This window comes from Dermacentor albipictus, chromosome 7 (genome assembly GCF_038994185.2).
Source record: "Dermacentor albipictus isolate Rhodes 1998 colony chromosome 7, USDA_Dalb.pri_finalv2, whole genome shotgun sequence".
In the NCBI taxonomy this organism is placed as follows: Eukaryota; Metazoa; Arthropoda; class Arachnida; order Ixodida; family Ixodidae; genus Dermacentor; species Dermacentor albipictus.
Genome location: NC_091827.1, coordinates 10133259 through 10158292, shown reverse-complemented (window position 1 = coordinate 10158292; position 25034 = coordinate 10133259). Strand labels below are relative to the sequence as shown.

Here is a 25034-nt window from a genome sequence, read left to right as displayed (position 1 = left end):
TCACTGAAAGCTGCCAAAGTGGCCTTTCCAACTGTGCACCTTTTTTCAAAAATCAAAGGAATCCACTTTTCCCTGTTCTCCCTTCGAGTGCTGAATGGACTTGACTTCTGGCATTCAGGCTTTCAGTGCCTCACACCACAAGACCAATAGATAAAGTTTTGGCAACATGACTACTTTCCTTTTCTGCGTCTCAAGCTGCGCTCTACTTGGTGCACGTTTTGAACTGATTGCTTTAAAACATTATTTATTTCCTGCACTCTTGAGGAATTGAGGCTCCATAGCATAATAACTGGATATACGGCTATCCTATAATGAAATAAGAATGAGAGCAAAATTTTCCATCAGTACTCCTTTAAGGTTGCCTATTCTAATTTTGTATATGCTGCGGAACAATTCTTTCAGTATCAACCACACGAGCTCTACTAAGTCAAAACACTCATATATACTTGTGGTACTTCAAACTACCCTCCTTTTCTGTCATCATAGTCACACTTTGCTTTTGTTGTCAGAATATTCATGCTGCAAGATGCCCCTTGAACTTTGCATTTATCAGCAGCTGCGACAGTTTCAATAAGCAGCATCAATGGGTGCAGGTGCTCATATCCTGGCAAAGCACTAGCCTTCATATAGACAGTCTTTAGGGTTTACTTTAAAGCCAACCAGCTGTCAGCAACAAGTGCTGAAACTTCCCATGCCAACAGCAGCACTGTAACAAACAGCTTAGTGTGTGGAGGAGATACCTTTCAGCAGGACGTGCTGCAGATTTACATAAGCAAATTCGAAGCTCATCTCGAGGCATTTGTGTGTAGCATCTGACCTGATCGGGCACTGGCATGCTAGAATGTAAAGGCACATGTGCTCCTTGGAACACGCATGACCATGGAGAGTTTGGCTGGAAGCATCAGGTGTTAGCAAGTGTTGATCCAGGCACACATCCGTTATTGTTCAAAATTTCATGCCACTTTCAGTGCCTCTCTATCGCAACACATCAGCAAATTTCATCTGCACACTCAAACTACCGTAGCGCTTCCTCGCCAGCACCGACTCCCCATGCGACAAAGTGCTCGTCTCACTTCTCGTCTCACAGCGTCTCGCAGCGGCGGATGTTCCACGTCTGCCAACAATGTCTGCAAGTGGTGGCACTGGCTAACACTCCCAGAGTGAGTCATAGTAGTAACGCATAAATACCCCAGAAATTGGATGGGAAAACAGCACCACGGTAGCTCAATTGGTAGAGCATCGCACGCATAATGCGAAGACGTGGGATCATACCCACCTGCGGCAAGTTGTTTTTTCATCCACTTTCAATTCCATTGATCTTGTTTTCTTTAATTCAATTAGCAAGTACAAGTAATTTCCCCTGTATTGTCCTTGGCGTCTTTGTTTGTTTGCTTCTTATGATATGACAAATAATAATCGGGCCCCTCGGTTAACCCCCTTTCTTCTCCTTCATTACCAAAAAGTCATTTGAAGTCGTGAAGTTTCAGGCCATTCTCAAAGCTAGATTAAACTTAAAGAACACAGGCAAAGCATTATTGGTGAGAGTGCACAAGATTGTTGAAATCAGCCAGACCCTGCGAGATGCCAAGAGGTTTTGGCTGAAGCCTGGTTAACACTGCAGTGTCACTAGGCCTGTCGTCACTATGCACTCTGGTGTTTGTCTCATCCTTATCCTTATGTTTACAGTTCCCCTTCCAGACACATACAACCAAGTCAGCCAAGCAAACGCTTGAAGTGACTTGGTATCCATAACGGTTCGCCAGTGGTGGCGGTAGGTTGGCCACAAGGGCTTGGTCTGTAACAAATGTCCATGAAGAGCCAGCAACACAGCCTGTGTTGGAGCACAGGAGGGGTCATATGACCCCATCGCCTGTGACAATGTGCAGCCAGATGCCGGCCTCTGTGATGAGCTATCACTGAGAACCACCAGCAAAGCAGCCCAGGCTGTCGGAACGTGCAGCTAGGTGCCGGCATAGGTAAAGCCAGCTCGGTATACAGGAACGCGTGTTGGCTATAACGGGTAGAGTATAGAAAATGCAATTTGATAACTGAATTTTATAAACTGACACAGAATGGACAGAATGTGAAACCAAGTCAATAACACCATACTTGTTTGTGCCACCGGCAATCGTCACCGTGCACTGACCGGTTAAACTTGGCCTAGGCAGGGCACATGCTTGCATACTGGCTGCAATGACCTGAAGCAATCTCCTTGCTTATCCTTGCTGTTGTGTTACTAATAAGCTTTGGCCATATTTAATCCAAGATGTGCATAAAATCACATGACCAAGGTGCCACTGACATCAACTCAGTATCATGTGATGGCTGCCGATCCATATATCCGGTGAGCAATCGAGAGAATTTTTGCGATCCTGACACACTGAAGTTTGTTAGCACTGCACGAGTCCATTTAGAGCACAAAACAGGGGCTTTTGGTTTAGGATGTCACAGTGCCCTCAAAAGACAACTGAAAGAAAATTTCATGTAACAACTCAACTAATTTTGGCAATGTTGCAGGTCGTGTAATAGCCTTACTTTTGGATTAGCAGCCTTTAGATAGCCCCTCACCAGATGACACAATCCCCTGATGGTAGACAGATACGATGCAGTTCCCAGAAACACATACAAACCCATTTCACTGTTTGCACTTAGACACGTGGGTGCCAATGCGAGCTCTAGCTCTCATTGTTAAGGGATCTGGATTGTTTCTGACATGCGATAATGGCTGCCTTTTTTTTTTCCGATAGCAATTATATGGACACTCCAGGTGCATTTCACTGTCACCGTTGCCCTGAGGTTCTGTATAAAGTCCAAGGGCAATAAAATCGTCGTCGTCGTGCACAGTATGCTGTATGTGCGAGTGAAAGCATGCGAGAGTGAGCTCACAAATGCGATTCACTCTCGTGTGTGCGAGCGAGGAAAGCGAGCCGGCCGGAAGCTCACTCTCTCCTGTCACATGAGAGGCGCAGGTGTAAGGCGAGGGAGAGGAGCGTGGAGGAGTGCCCTTCTCCGGTGGCTGCCTCTTACCGCACAGCCCTGCGGCCGCCGTATATTGAAAGCGATCTGCGACATGGCCAAAGTACACCCCCACGTGGGTCTCATCTTCAAAGCAATCTGTAATGTCGCAGATTGCGCGTAGTACCGGCAGCTTCGTATGCGCTGTGCTTTCAACATTTCATTCATGTTGAAGCGAGAGATTCACAAAAGTCAATTCGATCGCTGCTGATGCCGCGATTCCGCATCCAGTATTTTGACAGTGAGTTCCCACGCTCATAGAGATGTGTTCTGTTTACCTGTGTGCACGTGACACTGTGCTTGTTAATTTAGTTAACACGTTGGTTTGAATCCATGAGAGAATGTGTAAGCGCAACTAAACGGGAACGTAGAAAGAAACAGACGTGTCTGTTTCTTTCTACGTCCTCATTCAGTCGCGCTTACACATTACAGTAGAACCTCGTTGATACGTTTTCAGTACGTACTTTTCACCAGCGGCGACGTTCGCAAACTAAAACACAAAAGAATGACCCAACAGTTATGCTCAATTTTTACCGGTTAATACATTCCTGGAAAACAATTTTTTGGCACCAACGTTCAGTATGTCGGCAAACTGATATCATACGATATGTTTTCCAGCCACTAGATCTCATGTAAACAAGAAAATGCGCAAGGTGTGCGCTGATCGAGAACAGTATTTTGCCTGTGACGGCAGCTTCAGCGCAATACTCGCCCAGTCTCACGTGAAAATGCCGGCGCGCACTTAATTTCTCATTTCGGTACTAGCCAATCTTCTCCAGGGTCATCCTACGCGGCATTTACAGCTATCACTGCGAATCACGATATGCATCTTTGCTTATCTTTTTCACACCATGTGGTGCTGTCAGAAGCATAGCACATGATTTTAATAGGCGATAACTGAAACTCGCTGCTGTTTCCTGCTGCAGAGTGCGACTGTATACGTTTTACAACTGTTAGATCCCAAGTGAACAAGAAAAAGCACGCTCGATCAAGAACAGAACAGTATATAGCCGCCCGTCTCACATGAAAACGATGGTGAGCGGAGTTTCTTATTCCGGTACCAGCAAATCTTCGACCGGGTCATTGCACGCCATATTCATAGCTATTGCCACCAAACCTATTGTGATAAGCATCTTCACCTGTTTTACAGTGTGTGGTGCATAGTACCATTGGTAGCATACTGCACGCCTTTAGTAGCCGATAATCCAAACACGCTGCCGTTCCCTGTCCCTGCTGCAGGCAGTGCGATATGGGCATCACATTTCACTTTGGCGGCATCTGGCGTTGCCCACCAGTTCGATTTTGGTTTCCCGTCGCACTCTTAAAACACCCTACAATAAGAAAACAAAACGTGTCTCGGGATGCCATAACACCACCAGCTTTATGCATCGGTGTCTCATGCCACAACGATCTGCGTGATGCTTCGCATTACGTAGATCTGAACAATAGTCGAGTTTGACAAATTTTTTTAGTTAGTAGTAAATTTTTTCTCGCGTTTTTTTCCCAAAATGTATGAATGAGCTTCTACTCTATGTTTACAATACGATCCATAAAACTACCATCTTTACTTTGTATAGCTATTTACTAATTTGCTATCACAATCGGTGCTTTGCCTTCTGAGCGAAACTGTGACTTTTTTTTTTTAGTTTTGCTATCAAAATTATAACTTTTGCTAGCTTTTTGGAATGCATTCACTTGTATTTCAAGCAACACATTTTGCACAGAGGCTGCTTTATATCTATACTATTACAAAGAATGTATTTTATGCAATATGAAATTTCATTGCAGCCAGGCTTTGGTCCAGGACTGTGGCTGACAATGAACTAGCGCTCCAAGTCAGTCTAGATGACAATGGTGATGTTTATTACTGTCCTTCAGCCTCATAAACCTGAATGACGTCCATGATGAGGTCGGCAAGCTTCTCTCGAGACAAGTTTTCGCAGAGTGTTTCGTACCAGCTAAGGACACTGTCCTCCCCATGTGGCACTCGCACGTCATAGGCGAGCAGCGCCACCTGGAGGACAGCCACTGCCAGCTCCTGTGGAGGATGCCGTAGGCAGGTTGGCTGCATATACATGTCACACAGCAGTGACCATGCCACTTGTGCTAGGGGGATCTGACACAGGGCACCGCTGCGGGCTCCTCCGCCTCCGCCACAGGTCAGTGGACCGAGCCAGTCACCCAATGACCGAAGGTAGTGAAGCAGGTACTGCAAACACACATCGTTTCAGTGGAGCGCATATGCATGTGCTGATGGGTTGAGCAATTTTGTGCTATCTGCAATATACACCAGAGCCTGACAAAATAAACCAATTTACTCTTCTCAAAGTGAAAACTTCGCAATTGATAAAAGTTTATTGTGGAAGAAATGTCTTGCTGCTGAATGAGAGCTTTGTTGCTTTAGGACACTAAAACGGCAGGATCCGTAGCATTCTGGGGCCACTCTTTGTCGTTGGCTCACATGCCACTGCACCACCGTTATTGTTGAGATCGGCCATACAATGCAGTGTATAATAAAGAAAAAATGGGAAATTAAATGGAACGATCAAATATACAAGAGCTGTTACACCTAGGTGGAAGGTAATTCTTCCTGGTGTGGCACTTTGTCTACACCTTGTTTACATTACAGAAATTATTTTGTCAACCAAGACCATTTTATCTAAAACCTTTAACTAGATTAAGACCTGCTGTACAGACTTCATCCCCTCGCCATGCCAAGGTGCACAAGGCAGCCATAAGGCAAAATAATAGATATTGGCAGCTGAAAGTTGTGCAGACATCTCAAAATTTATTTTTCAGGAATTTCTTTTAGAATTCACGTGGGAAACAATTTCTTCGTGCAACTTGTGCAGTCTTCTTGCTGATACCGTGTTTTGCTAGGACTGCGTAACAATGAGATGGACTCACCCGGTGCGGATGGTCGACGGATACTTTAAACTGCAAGACCCGCAGCATAAGCAGCTCACACTGGACAATGGCATCACGTAGGCACCAGTACTCTTCCGCCAGCGGCAGAGGCTCAGACTTTGGATAGGCGCTCCTGCAAAAATTTATTGAAACAAAAATCACCATCAATCAAATTAAGTTCACTGCAGGATGAGGACCTGTCCCCGCGATTCCCAGCTACTGTCATTCAGTACAGGTTGTATCAACCCTACGACAGCAAACTTACCAACATCACTATTTTATTTAATCTCCTTCCACCTCACATGGGTGATAATTTATAGCTTTTAATGGCAAAATGGCATCGCTGCCAAATAGCATCATGACTACTTGCTATACAAATCATCAAAATGCTAATCTCAAATAGAAATTAAGCTGTGAAGAGCCCTAAAAGAGAAAAAGTATCGTTGTGTATGACCCAGGGAAAAAAAGTTAACATTTCATAAACATGCGACACAGCATGCAACACACTGTATATTAAGATCACCAGATGTCACGTTCATGTACGAAGTGTCAAAGGCCAACTGCAACAAAATCTTGGGCTGCGTAAAAAGCCATTTCGAAGAGTAGATATAGCAGGCCCTTGTGCTAAGTTTTATGCTTCAAGTATGAGCGGATATGTCCCAAAAGGTTCCTAAAGGTAAACTAGGATTAAGATGAGATTAGGAGCTGCCCACAGCACGCTGTAAAAATCGGGAGGCTACATGCTAAGACTTGCATCATATATCCATTAACAACCAGGTGCTTGCATCTTCTGCTTAGGTGCTATATTTAAAGGCTGCTAGCAAAAAAATTTGAAAATTACCCATCCTGCAGCTTTGCCATAATTGTTTCAGTAGTATATACTACCCATTTATAACAAATTTATTTTATTGGGGTTTGCCTTGCAGCAAAGCTTTCCTTGATGTTTACACAATTGTGAATTTAAATGTTATGTAAACACAATGTTGATAATGCAAATGCAGCGTTTGTCCAAACTGAAGGATGTGCTTCAATGCAGGCGCCAGCCTCCGTTTCACTCATATCTATACACTGAACCTAGATAGATATTTTTTTTTCATGATAAGAGTCATCAAAAATGTCAGTTCATAATCACTGATGTGAGTGAATAGCCCCATTTTAATGGCTGCATGGGCATTGCGATGTGACTACAGGGGATAAGAATCCAACTTTATTCTAAGATTTGGGAGAATAAACACAAAACTCAAAGAAGACCCCAGATAAAAAGCTACTGTCCATAGCTTTCGAACACTAATGGGTTTGTGCCTCATGCCTTCTCTTGCCTAGTCTTGTTCTTGATGGGGTGCTTTGCACAATAGTGAAAAGTGGCATGCCTGTTAAGAAATACAAGAGGCAACAAGAAATTTTCGAAGTCTCAATACCTATGGCAAACACAAGGCCAATTGCACCACCAGTTGTCAACATGGGGAATGGTGATTGGCTGGGGTGACAGCCGACGAAGTACACACTGAAGAAGTCTTCCATTTAGGTCGGTAAGTGCCAGTTTTCCTAGATCAATATTGAAGTCTTCAGTGAATACCAACTGTGTCATCTTGTCGTGGCTAGGATTACTGCTCCAGATGTGTACTGAATAAAGTGCAAGGTAAGGTACACTTTTACTTTCTTTTACCTTACTAATGATGTGATGTAAAGAGCAGTCAATGTGATGTCTACATCCTTTTTATTCATTTGGGTTGCCATGTGGCATAACTTCAGTACGAAATTAAATATAAGCGTGCAGGCTTGCTTCGTGCCAGATACTGCAACAAGGATGTAGGGAATATGCTGTCCATAATCATACGTTCATAGTCTCCAGGTTGGTCACTGTTCACTTTCACACCTCTAAGTACACTTTCGTGAATTGAGCAACAAACTCATTGTTCACACCATCTGTGAGGATGCACTCATTCTGCATTGCAATCTCATTCTTGTAAAATTAACTGCTGGCAGACCTGGTGCCCTCACATTTTCAGCAATATATTCGCTTGAAACCGGCAATTGGCTGCAGATCCGAGTTGCACATATCCGTCAGTGCAAGCATCTATGTTTAGGGGGGCATGTTTTGGACAGTACTTCAAAGTCAGGGGCATAAGCATCAAAACTCTGCATACTGACTGAACAAGAGGATGGACCTGTCTCGGTTTCGAGCTGCTCGCTCCCCAGCATTGATGGCTTGGTTGAGGCACATAATCAGTCCGTGTTCAAAAAGGTCATCTAGTCTTCCTCATGCACAGCACCATTCCCTACTTGTATTCCTGCTTTAGAGCTTGCAGACATACGTAAACGGATGCTTTGTTGGAAATGTCCAGCAGGCGAGTCATCACCATTTGGTCCATGGCCACTGCCATATCGACGATTTGCCAGATGATGCCAAACTGTCTGCCGTGCAAGAGGCACTTGATTCGCATGAATGAAATATAAGGGGAGATCAAACATTTGCTGATCTCATTCAGCAGAGGTTTGTATTCAGCACATGACACAGGGTGGTCTAGGTATGAGAAGGGTTTGTTACATGGGAGTCGAGGCAAGCTGCTCCTATTTACCAGATCCCTTAGACATGCAGCATTCCACAAAGCTTGATATGTCTTCATTGGAAAAACCTCACTCAGCATAAACTTATGGTGCACTTCGTTAAAGCATGAAGCGCAGTCAACCGATTTCAGCAACATGTGCGAGTTGGTGTCTGTGAACCACTTAGAAAATACTGATGGAACATTGTTGCACATTGCTATGTTACTAGAGCACAGGCTACATGTTTTACACATCAGATAGCCTGCCCAACCCTTTGACTACTACTTGTAGCATATTCGACTCGTCGGATTAAAGCGCTCTGGCAGTGCTATTAATGTCGTGCAGGACAGCTTTTAAACCTATATTACAATAATAAGTGGCTTGAATGTAAGCTGGGCTAAATCATCACCAGTGGAACACTTACGCTCGCTGTAAAGCTTCGTCGCTGCATTACACAATTTTTGAGATGGCAACAAAGCACTCGTATACTTGGACTCACGTATGCAGATTTACGAGTCTTACCTGTGCCTTTTGTTGCACTATTTTAATTTCACTTTATACTGAGATTTTGCATGCACGTCAAAGTACCTTACTTAAGTATTGCAGTCCTCCACTACGACGTCTTTCATAGCCTCAATGTTGCTTCGGTACAGTTATTTAGCACGAATCTGGTTTGAGCACTTACTTGTGGAAGACGTTCACCACATCTCGTATTTTGAGGTAGTCCTCTTCGACTTTGCCGGCCAAGTACATCGCTGTCGCGGCCACTAGCTAGCAGAGACAAAAGCCAACAAGACACAGTGAGCAGCTATTCGGAAACTTCATCGATTAGAAGAAGAGCCGCGGCACGTACATAGAAATCATAATCGTCTTGCGAACACTCCTGGAAGAACCGGTGAAAGTACGTGGCTGCTGTGGCAACAGTCTGCGGCTTAGCTTCCAACTTGGTACCTGAAATGTTGCACACAGGACACGCTGTGAAACGAAACCCTCTCAGCTGCGCCAACAACGTAAGCGAGAACCACTTACCTGCTTCAAATATTAGTCTCACCGAGCCAACGTACGACGGTGTCTTTTGAGTAGCCATCATAAGCTTTAAGCTTTGCGGACCCCGCCGATGACGCTAGATTAGTAGCGTGTCGGCGTGTGTTCGCAGATGCTCTGGCTGCTCTTACTGACTGCAAATTAAAGCAAACTTATCTTGTAAAATGAACATGCCGGCGCAAACGCTTCTCCTTGTTGGCAATGGCGATAACTAACATCGCGCCGTCTGTCGCGCTCAATAAAATAACAAAAAACAAACAAACCGTGAGCTTGATGAGCGATTAATTTGTATAACGCATTCATAAAAACAATACGTCTATTTAGCAGTCTATTGAAAGATAAAGCGAGAACGCTGAATAAAGCGTACGCGGCAGATATACGTAACGCGGCTAGCGCATAGCGGCTGAAAATCTCTGACGGGAATTTTGGGTCGGCGATTATTTTCACGCACTCATTTGTTGTCAAAATGGCTGCTCCCTTGCAGGGCTTACCTGCCGGTGCCTCCGTCCCTCCTGGTGGACCTCCCAATCCGTCTATGCCGCCTCAACATCTAAGCCAGCAACAGGCAGGCCACTCATCGCAAGGCCAGACAACCGAAGTCAAGTTTGACAATGTGGCCAAAGTGAAAGCTCTAGTTTGGTCTCTGAAAGACGCACTCTCGGTAAGCGATCACCGTCGACTGTCCGCTACTCGGTTATTAACAAGATGTATGTTCTGCGAACAAAATGTATGTTACTGCTAATAAGATGTATGTTACAGATAACAAGGTCTGTATGTTGAGGTCATCTGTCAAGCAGAATGACAGTCTTATCGCAACTTGCCAAACTGAATATTCTTTCTTCCGCCCAAAAATTCACTACACGTACACAAATTATTGTTAAACCCGATAGCCATCGCGGCTAGTGGTGGGTCCATTTAACATAATACATGCGTTTCATTTGCAGCAACGTAACATAATGTCATATAAATAAGTATGGCACCCAAAAGAAATAAAAGCCATGGTAATTACTAACCCCTTGAGCTCTTTCAAGCACACTTCGTACAACACACTTACAACATTATTAAAGAAGTTGCATCAAAAATATTTTGACCCGTTTTGTAACAACGACACCACGTTTTTCTTTTCTTTTTTTTTTTATTATCGCGCCTGTTTAACTGATACGTCGTTTCCCGTGAAATGGGCCGTTTAATAGGTACCTATTTTCAAGCGTGTATAAGAACTTGCAGTGTACCTGTGAAACGCCTGGAACATATGTTATATGTGCTATGCCATCTGCTGTGTCTGCCGAAACGAAGGCTCAGGGTCCTTTGTCAAGCCATTCTCACAGCTTTTAGTCCTGCCTCCTGCAATTGAAAGGGAAATACAAAAATGATGATTTATTTATTTATTTATTTGTCTGTTGTCTTATTTCAGAATCTCGTGAGGGTGGCAGCTACAAACATATATCATACAGCTGCAGTGGACAACGGAGTGTAAGTATGCATTTCCAACGAGTGGCATTTGGAATGCATTGACAGCTGATCTGAACCTAATGTGCATGCTTTATTTTTCGTATTTTTTTGCCCGGCAGGCGAGCGAACACATCAGACGAGTCGACGCCTCCAAGACTGGACAAGGCTGTGGAAGATTTCTTCTCGATTTGCAACCAGATCGAGCTGAATCTTGTATGTACTGAGCTCAATATTTAACAACAGCTATCGCATTGCGTTCTATGTCTAAGGGCAACAAAAGACTTCCCTTTGCTATCGGTGGGCATTCACTGACGGCTCTGGTTGTGATCATTGAGCCGTTAATTGCCTTCAAGTTATTAATACAGCCAAAACCTTTGCCAATTGGAATCTTGGAGCACCAGCTTTGGCAAAATCAGTTTTCTCTGATGACTTTACCTCATTGGGGACTGAAATTAGAGTGACAACCATGCGAAAAAGCAAACAATATAGCCAGAGAAAGCGTAGGGAAAGCTAATTATGTTTAATTGAAATGTAGAAATGATAAGGTAAACGGTGAAAGTGGACAAAAAGTTAGCTTGCTGCAGATGGGAGCCAAACCTGCATCTTTTGCATGAAGTGGCCATTGGTTTGCTAATGAAGCTATCATGGCAGCCGTCCTTCGTAACACGATAGAATAAAAGAGGACTGACAGAAAATCTCGGTTGTTGAGAGTATGTGCCAAGGGGGAGAGAACGCTGATGGCTAAGGTAGTGAAGGCGAACAAGCTGCAGCGGCCACACAGTTCGCGAGTTGCCTGTAATCTTGATGTTCCACCAAGCACTGAAATCCAACCTCCAACTGGCCATGTTGGTTTAGTGTACCCCGAGGTAAAAGGCACGTAGACGACACACACAAGGCACCTTGTGTGTGTATCTCTTGTATGTGTGTCGTCTATGTGCCTTTCACCTCGGGATACACTTAACCAACATGCCCAGTTTTTTATCCTAACTCCAACAGGACATGTGCTCTTCAATTCTCTGGTGAATCTGCTTCCTTCCCCATAACCTTAGCTGATTGCAGGAGGTATCTCTTCGGAGGCTTCACGCTGGAGTTGCCCTTACACCATCTGTTGCCTGGGCTTGGGTATCGAAAAAAGTCAATAAAAGGACAGCTCCCTAGTGCTTGGCTCCTGTGGCAATGTCAGATGCTCAATACCTGCTCTGGCTTTGTCTTTTAATACAATCAATCAGACTTAGGACCTTAAGAAAGGCTGGAATGAAGCCAATGAGTTACCTGAATGCTACATTCATCGCATGATGAGCAATAAGAGTCATTGATGAACAATAAGATACATTGCAGAGGTTCCTACATGATGCAAAGTTACAAGCTGGTATTTTATTTTATTTTATTTCCCATATGCGTTGTGGCAAATTGTCCTGAAATGAAGAAAGAAACCTTGTGTGCATGTGCTATTGGTGTGTCGTATGACCATCTATTAAAGTTGCTGCACTTTATATAAAGAGCATCATGTTCAGAAGGCAGCAGACATTCTTTTGTCAGCTTTCAGTTCTTTAGGTACCATTTCTAATAAGCGACACTGATGGAATATTGGTAAAGGTCCCCTATATTAAATTTATTATTTCTAACTCATTTTAAGTAAACCTGTGCATTTTGTAGCCGTTGTTATCACAATGATTTTTGGCAAACATGGCAGTTGTACGTGCTGCAGAAGAGCCAGAAACTCGGAAAACAATCTTGTGCTCCTCTCCCTGCTTCCCTGGTCTGTATTTGCTCGTCATGCTGCCAGCAGGGTTATGCGCTTGACTTCACCAGGCTAAAAGCTGTTGACTAGTTGGTCAGTGAGGTATGAGAGCACCGATGTGATGAGAGCCAGTTTCTGAGAAAGGATGGGGGCTTGCCCATTGTGCGCCTCAGATTCTCCCTCGAAGCTTCCATTCAGTCGGTGTCGCAGAAAGGGCCATCAGCAGCAGACAAGGGAAGAAACCTTTTGGCTGGCTGATGTAACTTCTAGCATTCATTGCACTGCATGGAGTGGATGACAATACACAGCTCCAAGAAGGCATGCCTGTGGGAGGGTAGTGAAAGTGAGTGAGAAGCAGTGGCGGACAGGTGGACATTCTTCAAAGGCTTGTAACTTTGCTATTCAGCATCACTTCTAAAAATTCTTGCAGCTGTATGTTCATTGCAGACTGGTATACAGCTGTCTCAGCATAAGAAATTTTCGAGCTCAGGATGGTTCAAGGGACCTTTAAAACCTCTGAAAGGATGTCAAATGAATTTGCGTTCCATGTTTTGGGTGACGCTTTCAAACATAAAAAAAGAAAGCATTGGAAATCTCGACATAGCTTGTACTATATTGTATGACACATGTCATATTTTGCCTATCATGGTGGTTCAAAAGCCACAATGTTAAGTTGCCATGAACGAGGTTGTGGGTTTTGATCACCAGTTGCATTTTGATGGAGGTAAAATGCGGGAATGCTCATATCTACTGTGCTTTTGGTACACATAAAAAACTTCAGGTAGTCTAACTCATTGTGGACATTTTCTATAAAGTGTTTTTTATAGCCACTGTGTTACTTTAGGACATGTCACTTCATGAGCCAGTTCATCTCGTAGTTTGTTGCATTCCTAATTTGCAAAGTGTGCTCATCTGCTTCCTTGCACCAAGTTGCTGCCAAGATTGAAAAGTAATTCTGTGACAACACTGCTAGAGACCATTGATTAATTGTAAATATGTACGACTTCTTACCTGCCGTGGTGGCTTAGCCTATGGCATTCTGCTGCTGAGTGTGAGGTCACTGGTTTGATTTCTGAACTCATCGGCTGCATTGCTGTGGGCCGGATGGTAAAAGCCCCCGTGCATTGCAGTCACATTAGAAGAAACCCCAGGTGTTAAAAACCAATCCAAAGGAGCCCGCCACCATGGCAACCTTCATCACCTGTTGTGCATTTTAAAATGTTCAACTCTGCAATTTGATTTATGCACGACTTCCTATTTTCTGTTCCAGCGTACAATCCAGGAATGTGCACTGCAGCTGCGAGACAGTCACCAGTACCTGCCTGTACCCGTTGTGGCAACAAAGCCCGACCCCAGCAATCCACAGGACGGCACACTCTCCTACAGTCAATACATAAACACCATCCGCGCACAGGTCAGCTTTGCCAAGGCAGTTCAGGACGTGCTCAATGAAGGTGCCCGAAGGATCAACCAGCCAGAGTAGGCTGCCTCCGGGTGATTGCATGTGAGGCATTCAAAGTGCAACTCCTTGCACAATGTGTGTGTGAATTGTCTTCAGTACTCCTACCCTGTAACACTATATTTAATTAAACTTTGCCATTTTCATACATCAAATTTCTGTTTTGCACTTCATTGCTTTAGTCTGTCTGATATTGCAATATCAGGTGTTTTGAGGATTTATTACCTAGACAGGAAATAAAAATTACTTCAGCTTTAGCTTGAGCGAGCAGAATAAGGGGAACTGAGGGGCTCAATCTTTTGTTATTTAAGACCATATGAAACAAACAAGATGAAGCATAGGGGAAATTAATTACGTTTAAGTGAAATGGAGTAATAAAAGTGCAAGGGGTGGGAAGAAGAAGATTGGCATGCTGAAAAGCCCCGTTGCCATCGCATGGCTCGTACCCTGTTTGCTCTCTGGCTGCACCCTACCTGCTGGTGCTGCATTTGTCACTGCTGCTCTACGACCTGAATAAACTCTCTTTACAATTAGTGGAGGTGCTGGGTTGATTTACAAGCAGGGCTATGCAACAGCCTTGGCCCAAGAGTGTTGGTCATTATCTCGCACTCTATGGACAGTCGAACTTCGTCGTCTTCTCTCAATAGTTCCAGACTCTCTTGCCCACTACATTGTACCCGGCAACAAAGAGGAGCCATCCTGGTGCCTCAAGGTGATTTTAGCACAAGAGGGTCGTAGTAGGGCTTTAAACGGCTCACCTGCACTGTTTCACTATCGCGGCAGCATCTGTCCATGGGAGCTGTTACAGGCTTGACGATGCATTTCACCAGCGACGTGCATTGAACGATGCGGTAAGGACCATGATATATCGCTGCAAACTTGCAGGAGATACTAGTGGTCTGGCATGGAATTGAAAGCCACATGAATGAGCCAGCAGGGAAGGTAGGGGCAGGTTTAGTCAGGTCAAGGTGTTTATATTGGAGACCTTGTGTCACAGATGAAAATGAGCGTGCTAGTTGGCGGCACTCTTCGGCACATTGAGCAAATTCTGAAGCCTGGCGGTATCTGGTTGCATCCAGGCACTATGGAAATATAGTATCCAGTGTAGTAGAGGGCTCACGTCCGTGTAGCAGAAAAAGGAGAAAATCTAGTAGTGGCTTGTGTGGCTGTGTTACAGGCATATGTCACGAAAGGAAGCACCAAGTCCTAGTTAGAATAGTCGGAAGCTGTGTACATAGCATATCGCCGAGTGTTCAGCTAAAGTGCTCCGTCAAGCCATTAGGCTGCGGAGGATAGCTTGTAGTGGTGCAATGAATAGAATTGCACTCACTGAGAAGCTCTTGGATGACTTGCTAATGTGGTGCGCCCTGGCGAAGAACGAAGCTCCGCAAGATGAACAAGGCAACATCACGAGCTGAAGCTGCTGAAAGAGCGGCTGTTTCGGCATATCGAATGAGATGGTCAACGGCCACAGTAATCCACCGATTGCCCGCAGGGATGGAACGAAGTGGCCCATGCACGTCTATGCTGATTCTATCAAACGGGCCAGCTGGACATGGCAAATGTTGTAATGGGCCAGGCGTGTGACAAGTTATTTTCCGGCGTTGTCACTCAATGCAGGAACGAATGTACTGGTCAGTTTTGTGAGGACCGAAGTTGCCGGCATGCTTCGGAAAAGGTGAAGGGATAGTAGTGTTCACAGGGGATAATTGCGTTGATAGGGCATATAACACGCCTTGTAGCGCAAACAGCACCACAAATGGAGCGCGCGGAAACCGATTCTTCGCAATTTTTCTACGCACGTTTTGAAGGGCGCACCTTCGCCGGTTCAAATCTGGCGCCTCATCGATAGCATGCTGCGACTTCGAGCCCGCAAAGGGGCGCGCAATTTAAAATGTACATGAAGAGGCGAGTAAAAAAATAATATATCAGCTGTTAAAAAAACATAGCTGTGTATTAAAGCTGTTTTAAGGTGAAAACATGTAAGCATGAGGAAATATTAGCTTTAGTTTAGTCAAGCGCAGCGCAAGCAGTGAAGGTGACGCCACATGCAACGATGCGGCTTCGCGCCTTTTTTTGCCGATTTTGAAACTTTCGGAAGCGGTGGATGGTGGTGGCGGCGTTTAAAGTACTCTGCTTAAAGTGATTCGAGTTTTCGAGTGGAAAACTTCGGATCGTGTTTGCAAGAACGACAGCAACAGCCCAGCTTTATTTTGGTTCAGTAAGTGATCTTAGTATATGATTCATTGGTTGCTGCTTTGCTGGGAACCTTGTTGCGCAATTCGGACGGCATGAACGTCAGTTTATATTTCAGATTGTCGCCTTGTCGCGTTGATGCAGTTAGTGACGGAGGCTGTTTCAGATTGCAAGATTTTTATAGGCTTGTTATCACGACGGGAGCTGAGTTACCGACTCGATATCCGGTTGCAATACTATTGGCGCGTGTGATCGTTCATCTTTCTCCGGTGACCGCTGTTCACCGGCTAACAAATGTTTATCGCTCAGCCCATGACACGCCTGCATGATTTGGAACTTACGTGAATGCTATCGTTCATTCTATCTGTTGTGTATGTCCTCGCCGAACCTTGCATTATCACATTGCATGCGCGACACGAGTTGTGTAGTAGTTTCTGGAAACCACACAGGCACCAGCGATTACACTAGAATTTTGACGAGTGATGTATAAAAGCAGACGGCGCTTGACCCGTTAGTCATATATTTCCACAACCGCCGCCATTGTTAGCCGCCATCGTTGTGCCAGCGCGTGTGCCAGCGTCTCCTAGCTGTGTTTGTGCTTTGAGTGCAACTTGCTTTTGTGGGCGCAGGTTCGTCCAATAAAAAATTAGTTCAGCCATTGACAGCCTTGCTGCTGTGTTTTTTCGCCGTCACTCATACATGACACTGAAATAAAAACATGATCGCATAAATAACACTCGCAGGCTGCGACTACAGACTAAAAATAGAAACCACAAGAATATCGCATGAAAGTCGCCTCAATACCATTCGTTGACCTCCAATATCGGAAAAAAAAAAACTGCTAATGGACCCACATTTAGCTCATAAAAAATTTGTCCACTCCACTCTTAGGCAGGAAGGCAATGCCAATAATACTAAGTCGCCGAAGGTAACTACCGCCTGCAGCTGAGACCTCTTTTGCTAAATGAAACTCGCAATTTCAAGGTTCAGACATTACTACCGAGTGACTCATTTCAGTGTTCCTGTGTGAAATGTAAAAAAGCCTATCCACAATTCTGGTGAACTTCAACATACTTTTACAAATATTGTTTGGTTGAATGAGTATAATTTTTTTTTAATTCTTTAAGTAAGATACTTTAACAGTCAGTTCGCCTTTATTCTGTTTTTAGTGAATGGCTTCTGCGCTCCACTATCCTATGTGACTGTCAAAAGAGCTGTGTCACCTGCAGTGTTGTCACATAGTGTGTAGTCAATATAGTCTGCTTTCTTTTTATTTTTGTTTTTCTGAGCATATGAATATTTTTTTTTCTTTAAGAGCGCCTGTCTTCACTTGGAGGTCGCATTTGAAATTCTGTGTAAGCTACCACTGTTCATGTGACATTCTACCTTTCTTGCTGCAAGAGGAACACCTTGGATGGAGTTATTCATACATTTCATGTAATGTGAGCTGGAAGTAATGTATGGTTAATCTGGCTATAAAGAGAAAGCAATGACAATAAATTTGAGACAAGAAACAAGGCTAAGACAAGGTATTTTTTGTTTGTGTATAGTGAGCTGTCACATTTAAACTTTTTCCTTACATAAGCCAGTGCAACCTAAGGCTGTTAATAGCTAGTGTGCTATTATTTTGCTGTTATAATTTAAGTAGCTGTTTATGTTACCTGCATCAGCTGATCAACATTTTCTGAATTTCAGAGGCGGCTATGAATGACCCAATGTGAGCTAATATGTTGTCACACTATCAAAACTGCTGCTTGAGTGTCGTCTGTGGCTTAAAGGTAAATGTGATGTTTTTTATAACCTTGTCCACATGGGATTTGTACTGTGTTTGAAAATGAGCTATGCTTGCATTTATTGGCGGGGAGCCTCTAGCTTTTTAATTTAGTTATAAATAAACTCTACTTTTCCAAATTGCAATGTTTAAGTGCTGTCAGCATCAAGAGATGGAGTTTTGTGTTGTGCTGTTTGTCAATAAAGAAAATGGCATTTCCCTTTGTGAAATTTACAATATCCAATGTGAATTTGCCATCAAAACAATGATGATCAGGTTGTTTGTCATTGTTTATACTGGTGAGAGAGCACTTAGTTTTTTTAGGAGTATACCACAAAATTTTCATCATGTTTTTTGTACCAAGAATGGATAGTTACCAACTCAGAAATTATGCTACGGAGACTCAATTACTTGTTCAATAATATAGAATTATTAATAATTATTACATTACCTTTTAGTGTTACAACTCAAAACATGCACAAAGTGCAGTGTGGCTTTGAGTGTGAAAGAGAAGTCTATTCATGTCACCAGTACTCGATGTGGTGGTCTCATGGTGCCAGACACATCTGATGTATACACATATACACCGTGATCATGCCGTAAAATCAGATCATTGAACACTTGACAGGATTACAGGTGAGAGAGTCCTCCTGCATTTCAGAAAGAAGCGCACAATTGGAAGGGTCAATTTAACAGCTTTTAGTGACAAGGTTATTATATCACCATCAACTGCTGCATTAAGCCAATTATCTCATGGCTGAGTTATTTGCGACACCGCATGAATTCCAACTATGGTTATGGCAAAGCGAATAGTTTCTTGCTTCATGTATAAAATAGCGCTGCGCTTGGAGTACCTTTTAAACTAGCTGTAAAGTTTTTTTGTATTATGAGGACAGTGGCCGCATAGCGGTACAGCAGGGCTGCCATCTATCATCATTGGAGCGGGGCTCATGCACCCGGCCCGTGTGCAGTGAGCCTGACACAAAGAGCGGCGATCAGGCAGCTGCGTTTTGGGCTCAGTTGGTCTGCACTCCGGTCAGTAAAGGTTGTCCTTTGCATGTCTCCCACACTCTGTGTCGTTTCTGAGAGCCTCAGCTGGCCACTGGTTCTGGAGCCATGGCCTTGAGCTCACATTTGGTGCCCAATGTGGGGCGCCAATGTCGGAACAATGCAGTCCACACCAGCAGGCCCCAGTCCTGGCTGGCCACACCTAAGAGTGCCCAGTTGTACCTTGAAACACCTCTCGTGCTCCCAAGTCACTTTGTCCTCCACTTCTTTGAGAGCTGGTTCTGATGCCGGACTTCTGACGATGCCGTTGGCTCCGATGATGATGATGGCAGAGTTCCCATAGCATGTACTCCCATAATGATTTTCTCCTAGGTGCATTAATTGATGTTAAAGAAGAGTAATAATTTTGATGCTAAATTTATTTTGCACTGTTGTCTTGTTTAACTCATGCAGAATACTAGAAACCACTGAGCCCACCAATCCCTGCGTAAGCAGCCGCATCTTTCCCCGAGGTAGCATGAAGAAGGAAGTTCCGTAGTTGTGATCCCATCGACCAACTTTCTGCATGGGACTCCCAGTTGTCCGTAGAAGTTAGCAAGAAAGCATTCCAGGGGGAAACTTAAGCCTTTACGGTTAGCAGAAATAGTGGGCCTCCTAATCAAAACATGGCTCCAGGGCCCACAAGCTCTTTGGTAGGCTAACCACAGTTCAGTTACAATTCCAAATGGTAACTTTTGAAAGCACCACAATTTAGTTATGTGTATGTGTGTGCGGTGTGACAATGGTATAGTTTTTGCAGCCATGATTTAGGCAAAACAAGTCTTTTAGAACTTTGGTTACTGGAAATATACATTCAATAGAACATTTTGAATTCCCCTTTGTCGCCTTTTAAACTTCCAATTCCGTCCAAGTCTTAGCCTCTTCTCTCTCTCTGTACTGTTTGCTTTATTTGAAAACAAAGCCTACTACATTTAGTCATGCTCTCAAAAAAAGCTGAGTGGTCCCTGTACCCATTTTATAAACATTTGAATAACCATTTTACCAAGAGGATCTTTAATTTTTGGTGCATTAATAATTCAGATTTCTAAATTCTCTGTAAAAAAGTTGCATTTACTAAGGACCCACTCTATTAGTCATATTCATAGCTACCATACTGAATCACAATTCTATTTATGAAATAAACTATTTTTTTACTGCTCTCTTGAGCATCGATGAGCAATTATGCAATGTTGTGTCTGTGTAGAGACAAGAAACAACCTTTCTGCATTCTGTTTTATCTTCCTTAAAATGCATTCTCCACACACTTGTACTTTGTTATGCTGCCATTAGTACTGTATGCAATCGTTAAGAGTGCAGTTTACCCGAGGTGATTGTGGTGTTTATTGACTATATTCGGCCGTGGAAATTGTATATGCGGTTTTGCATATGGATCTATGTATTTTAAAACCAGGCAAGTCTACTGGCACATAAGATACACTTGCAGTGGAACCTACTCATGGCCTGTGGAACAACGGAAATAGAATTGTACATTTGTTGCACTATGTCAGGCAGACATGCTGAAGCGCACTGGCATGTTGGCTGGCATGCATGGTATAGTGTGCTAATACTGATCCACTAGTATCATAACACAGCGGTCCTTTCTGACTCTGAAATTGTAGAACTATTTACAGGCATAGTGCTCAAACATTGAGAATGGCTGAACAAAATGAGTGGACTGCAATGTATTATGCGCATTTAGTGTGTGCTTAGGCTGAACTGCTACACTTGTTTGAGCCGTATCTTAAATTCTTAAAAATAAGAGGGCATAATGTAAAGTCACTTGTTCTGCATATGCGTAGTAGCAGATGTCATACTTTGTATAAACACCTCCAATAATGTTTCATTAGCAACCTTGGTACACATGATAGTTGGTTATTGCTGACGCCAATTGATCACTAGAAATGCATATGCTTGCATGAGCTTAGGTGAAAATTGTTGTCTTGCAGTTTACAAGGAGAGAGAGAACAAGACATAGAGCAGTCGATGCAGAAGGGGATCGAGCCGTCTTTTTTCATGACAAGAACAGCAGGCGATGACCACGAAATGCAGGACAGCTGTATGATGCCGCGCTGAAGCATGTCTTCGACTTGTTCGGAGATCACACGACGCCCAGCAGGAGATACACGGTAAGGGCACTGTCGCAGAGGCACTTGGGAGCCAGTCGGATGGAGAACAATGTGCATTTGGCCTAATGATGTCTTCTGCCAATCAAACGAGCCACGAAACTGGTGTAGAAGTGCAAGAAGTTTTTGCGGTGCGCCTCTGCAAGTTCGTCGTCGGTGGTGGAGCCACACATATTTAAAGGCGGGTGATCAGGTGTACCAGTAGAAGGTGTCATGGCACAAAGTTGCAAGTTGTCCGCTTCGTCAAGGCAAAAGATGGAGGATACATTTGCTGCCTGAATTGTGCCTATACACTCTCCACTAAGTAAGGTTGAGGGAACTGGCAACAGATTCGTAACAAACAAGAATGTAGCATTGTTGGGCATGTCGAGAATGGCAAATGGCAATGCAAGATTCCTGTGGTGTTGAACGGTCTTGGAGGGTGTAAATAGGACTATGGAATCACCAACACCAGCACAGGACACTGGGTCAAGGGCTGTAGTGCTACTGGGTGGTAGGTTCGTATCGTCGGTGACAAACAACTTTGCCAACATAGGTTCAGACGACGCGGAACACAACACACAGAATGCCACCTCAGCATGAGCAAAGTTAATAACAGCATGATGGTGAGAGAGAAAATCCCAACCGGGGATGAGATCATGCGAACAGGCCAGTAGTACAAAAAACTCAATGAGATACACGTCTTGAATGACGACGTGGGCTGTAGAGGAGGCTGACAGCTGAATATGGTGCGCACTGGTGGTACGAAGAGACAATCCCTTTGACGTCATGGTAACCTTCCTGAGCAAGTGGCAAATTTTTGTATCTATCACTGAAATAGCAGCACCAGTGTCAACAAGGGCAAGGGTACGAAAGCCATCCACAAAAACTTTGATGTGGTTTGCTGGAGAAATTCAAGGACATTAATTTTTTACCACAATGCAGTTCGTGCCTCGGGAACTGGGGCATCTAGTTTTCCTCTTCAGAAGGGCAGGGTTGACGGCGTATAGGTGACAAAGAGCGATGTCAGGGAGATGGGGATCGGCGGCTAGCTGAGGGCAGGCATTCGGGCGAAGAGTATTGTTGTAGCCAATGTGTGCCGTTAAAGCGTCTAGGATCGTATGCACATGGGCACATGGCATCAGTTTGAAAAGACAGACGACGGCAACAGAAGCGTGCCACATGTCCTGCATAACCGCAAGAATAGCATATAGGGCGATTGTCTGCAGTGCGCCATGGATTTGAAAACATGGGGACTGGTCGGCTTAACAGAACTGGTGGTGGCTGAACGAGTGCCAAGGTGGAAGAATAGGTTGGTTGATGGGGTGACCTGACAGTGACGACTTACTAATAATATGACAGGGGTGCATACTCCAGAGGTGATGGATGAGTGAACGGCAAAGCGTCAGTGATGTCTTCCTGTATCACTTGTACTACGTGGCCAGATAGTATGCCTGTGCTGGCTTGGATGTGCTCGATAAAATGGAGAGCTGATGGTCGACCTCACGAAGGAATTGCTTGATCTGAATCAGCAGTACATTCTGGTTGCCCAGAGTCATGGTGCGATCGAGTCGTTATGTTCCAGAGAGCATCGAGTTTGGGTGCGTTGCTTGCGAAATTCGTCGAAACTCTGGCACAAGCTGACAACATCTGCGACGGCTTTTGGGTCTTTGGCCAGTAACATTTGAAATGCGTCATCGGCTCTTCCTTTGAGGATGTGCTTGATCTTATCTAACTCGTGTATAGACGGGTTTAGACTCTTGTCCAAGTCGACGACGTCTTCAATATAACTGGTGAAGTACTCACCGGGTTGTTGAGCACGTTCACTGTTCTGCATGGAGCTTACGTACCGCGGGGCTACTGAAGATTTCTGACAAAGTTGTCTTGAACGATGCTCAGTTATTAATCTCAGCTTCATTTCGGAACCAGAGACTCGCGACGCTGGTCAAGTAAAATATTACATTGGTCAGCCTAGTCGCATCCTCCAATTTGTTGACTGCGCTCACCCTCTGGTAAGTTGCCAACCTGTCCTCCATGTCTTGGCCATCCGTCCTGCTGAATATCGATGGGTGACGCTGAGGCAGCACACCGGGACAGAGGGTGGCTTGAGTCTGAGAGCCTTGTGTGGTGGTTTCTTCTGGCATCGCTGAGGCTGGAGGTAATGTACGGTTTCGTAGTTCCAGGTTTGGAAACTGGGACATTACCCCGTGCCTTTCACCAAAACTGTAAGAGGGTTTACTTACAAGCAGGTATGCAATAACAGCCTTGGCCAAAGAGTGTCGGTCACTGTGTCGCGCTCTCCATGCTGCCGGAATTCATCGGCTTCTCTCAATAGTTCCCAACTCTCTTCCCCTCTACAAGAGAAGTGAAAGTGAATGGAAAGACAGCTTGCGGCATGTGGGAGCCAAACCTACATCTCTTGGATTATGCGTGCAAAGCTCTACCATTGAGCTACCGCAGCAGCTGTCTTAGCTAACATGTGGGTTGGCATTCCAACAGGTGTCAGCGAAAGTGTCAGTAAAGGTGTAGCACGTTTCCTGCATCACGATACTCCACAATTTGCTGCAGTTTGATAAAGTGATGGGGTGCTGTTGGCTTTGCACATTCCTTTACAATGTGTCGGGATAGGCTGCTGTGGGACCCTTGAAGACGGGTAGCCTTTCCAGATTTTCAGTCAAAGATACTGCCATGTCTGACTAGCATGGTGCAACAAGTGCAGCTTTTGTAAGCAGTTAAAGTTACATGCTTCCGTTATCTGGAGTTCTATAAAAGCTAACTGTGTAGTTACGTCAAATTCCAATGGCAGATTCACAGCAGGCAACGCACTCCACTGTTTTGGTGTCTGCTTTCAGTGTTGAACAATCCCTCAAAGTTTGTGACTGTTTCTGCAAGCACTGTTGCCAAAGCAAGGCGGCGAGAGAATGTGTGCTAAACCGATTTTTGAGTTGCCAAGGGTCTAGAATTTCCAGTACACTATGCCACTTTTGGCAACAATTTCATATGCTCCACAAGGCAATTTTGACTAGACAGGTACTCTTAAAGGGGTACTGACATGATATTTTTAACTATTCATTTCTTGCAATAAGTGAATGTCCTAGACATCTAAATAAGCCCCAAAAATAGCTACCACTTTTGGGACACTGTTATTAACTTAAAATGATGGCAGTTTTGCAGCCAGTTTTGGTTTCATTTCGAGGAGAATACTGTGTCGAGATGGTATGGCACAGTATGTGGGAGCAGGACATTGCTATGCTTTGACCCTCTCTCTGACTTGCTCGGTTGTTCACTGTGCTGCTACATCAGCCCTCACAACGAATAGTGGCATTCGAGACGACCGAGCCAGCCGGATGAAGTGCCAAAACGTTATCATGTCATGATACAGTATCCTCCTGGAAAACGAAACTGGCTGTAGGAAAGCTATCGTGTTGAATTATCTACGGTGCTGTGAAGCTTGCCACTATTTTTTATAGGGTTTAGAGGTATAACCTCTTCACGCAATGCAAAAGAATGACTAGGCGAAAATACCTTATCAGTGCCCCTTTAATCTGCTATTGAACACGTATGGTTGGCTCTGCCGGTTTGCCTATATGAAAAGAACAGAAATATTTGTTCAAGTGCATGTGCTTTTAGAGTTCCCCATTGAACTGCAGAGAATGCGGACACTAATTGTTGTGCAAAATTGAGAGATGATGAAATGAGAGCCCAGCACATTTCTTTGTGGGCTCATTACACTTTTGTGCAATAACTCACTGT

General features: G+C 44.2%; 2 protein-coding genes across 2 annotated transcripts; one reads left to right on the top strand and one right to left on the bottom strand.

Moving 5' to 3' along the window:
• Positions 1-4857: 4857 nt before the first annotated feature.
• koko (cyclin Q) lies at positions 4858-9733 on the bottom strand. The gene is made up of 5 exons (XM_065434992.1): positions 9499-9733; positions 9323-9420; positions 9155-9240; positions 5923-6055; positions 4858-5224 (listed from the first exon to the last, which is right to left on the bottom strand). The coding sequence occupies exons 1-5, from the start codon at positions 9557-9559 to the stop codon at positions 4880-4882; spliced, it is 723 nt and encodes a 240-aa protein (XP_065291064.1). The 5' UTR covers positions 9560-9733; the 3' UTR covers positions 4858-4879.
• Positions 9734-9938: 205 nt separating this feature from the next.
• On the top strand, positions 9939-14320 carry ix (mediator complex subunit intersex). Its single transcript, XM_065434993.1, has 4 exons — positions 9939-10174; positions 10928-10986; positions 11085-11178; positions 13977-14320. Exons 1-4 carry the CDS (start codon positions 9980-9982, stop codon positions 14187-14189), a joined length of 561 nt encoding a protein of 186 aa, XP_065291065.1. The 5' UTR covers positions 9939-9979; the 3' UTR covers positions 14190-14320.
• The last annotated feature ends 10714 nt before the right edge of the window (positions 14321-25034 follow it).

Coding starts and splice junctions, on each gene's coding strand:
- ix (XM_065434993.1), top strand. CDS start 9,980: ATGGCTGCTCCCTTGCAGGGCTTACCTGCCGGTGCCTCCGTCCCTCCT. Junction 10,175..10,927: donor CTCTGAAAGACGCACTCTCG/GTAAGCGATCAC, acceptor GTCTTATTTCAG/AATCTCGTGAGGGTGGCAGC. Junction 11,179..13,976: donor ACCAGATCGAGCTGAATCTT/GTATGTACTGAG, acceptor TTTCTGTTCCAG/CGTACAATCCAGGAATGTGC.
- koko (XM_065434992.1), bottom strand. CDS start 9,559: ATGATGGCTACTCAAAAGACACCGTCGTACGTTGGCTCGGTGAGACTA. Junction 9,241..9,322: donor AAGACGATTATGATTTCTAT/GTACGTGCCGCG, acceptor TGTCTCTGCTAG/CTAGTGGCCGCGACAGCGAT. Junction 6,056..9,154: donor GTGGTGAACGTCTTCCACAA/GTAAGTGCTCAA, acceptor AAATTTTTGCAG/GAGCGCCTATCCAAAGTCTG.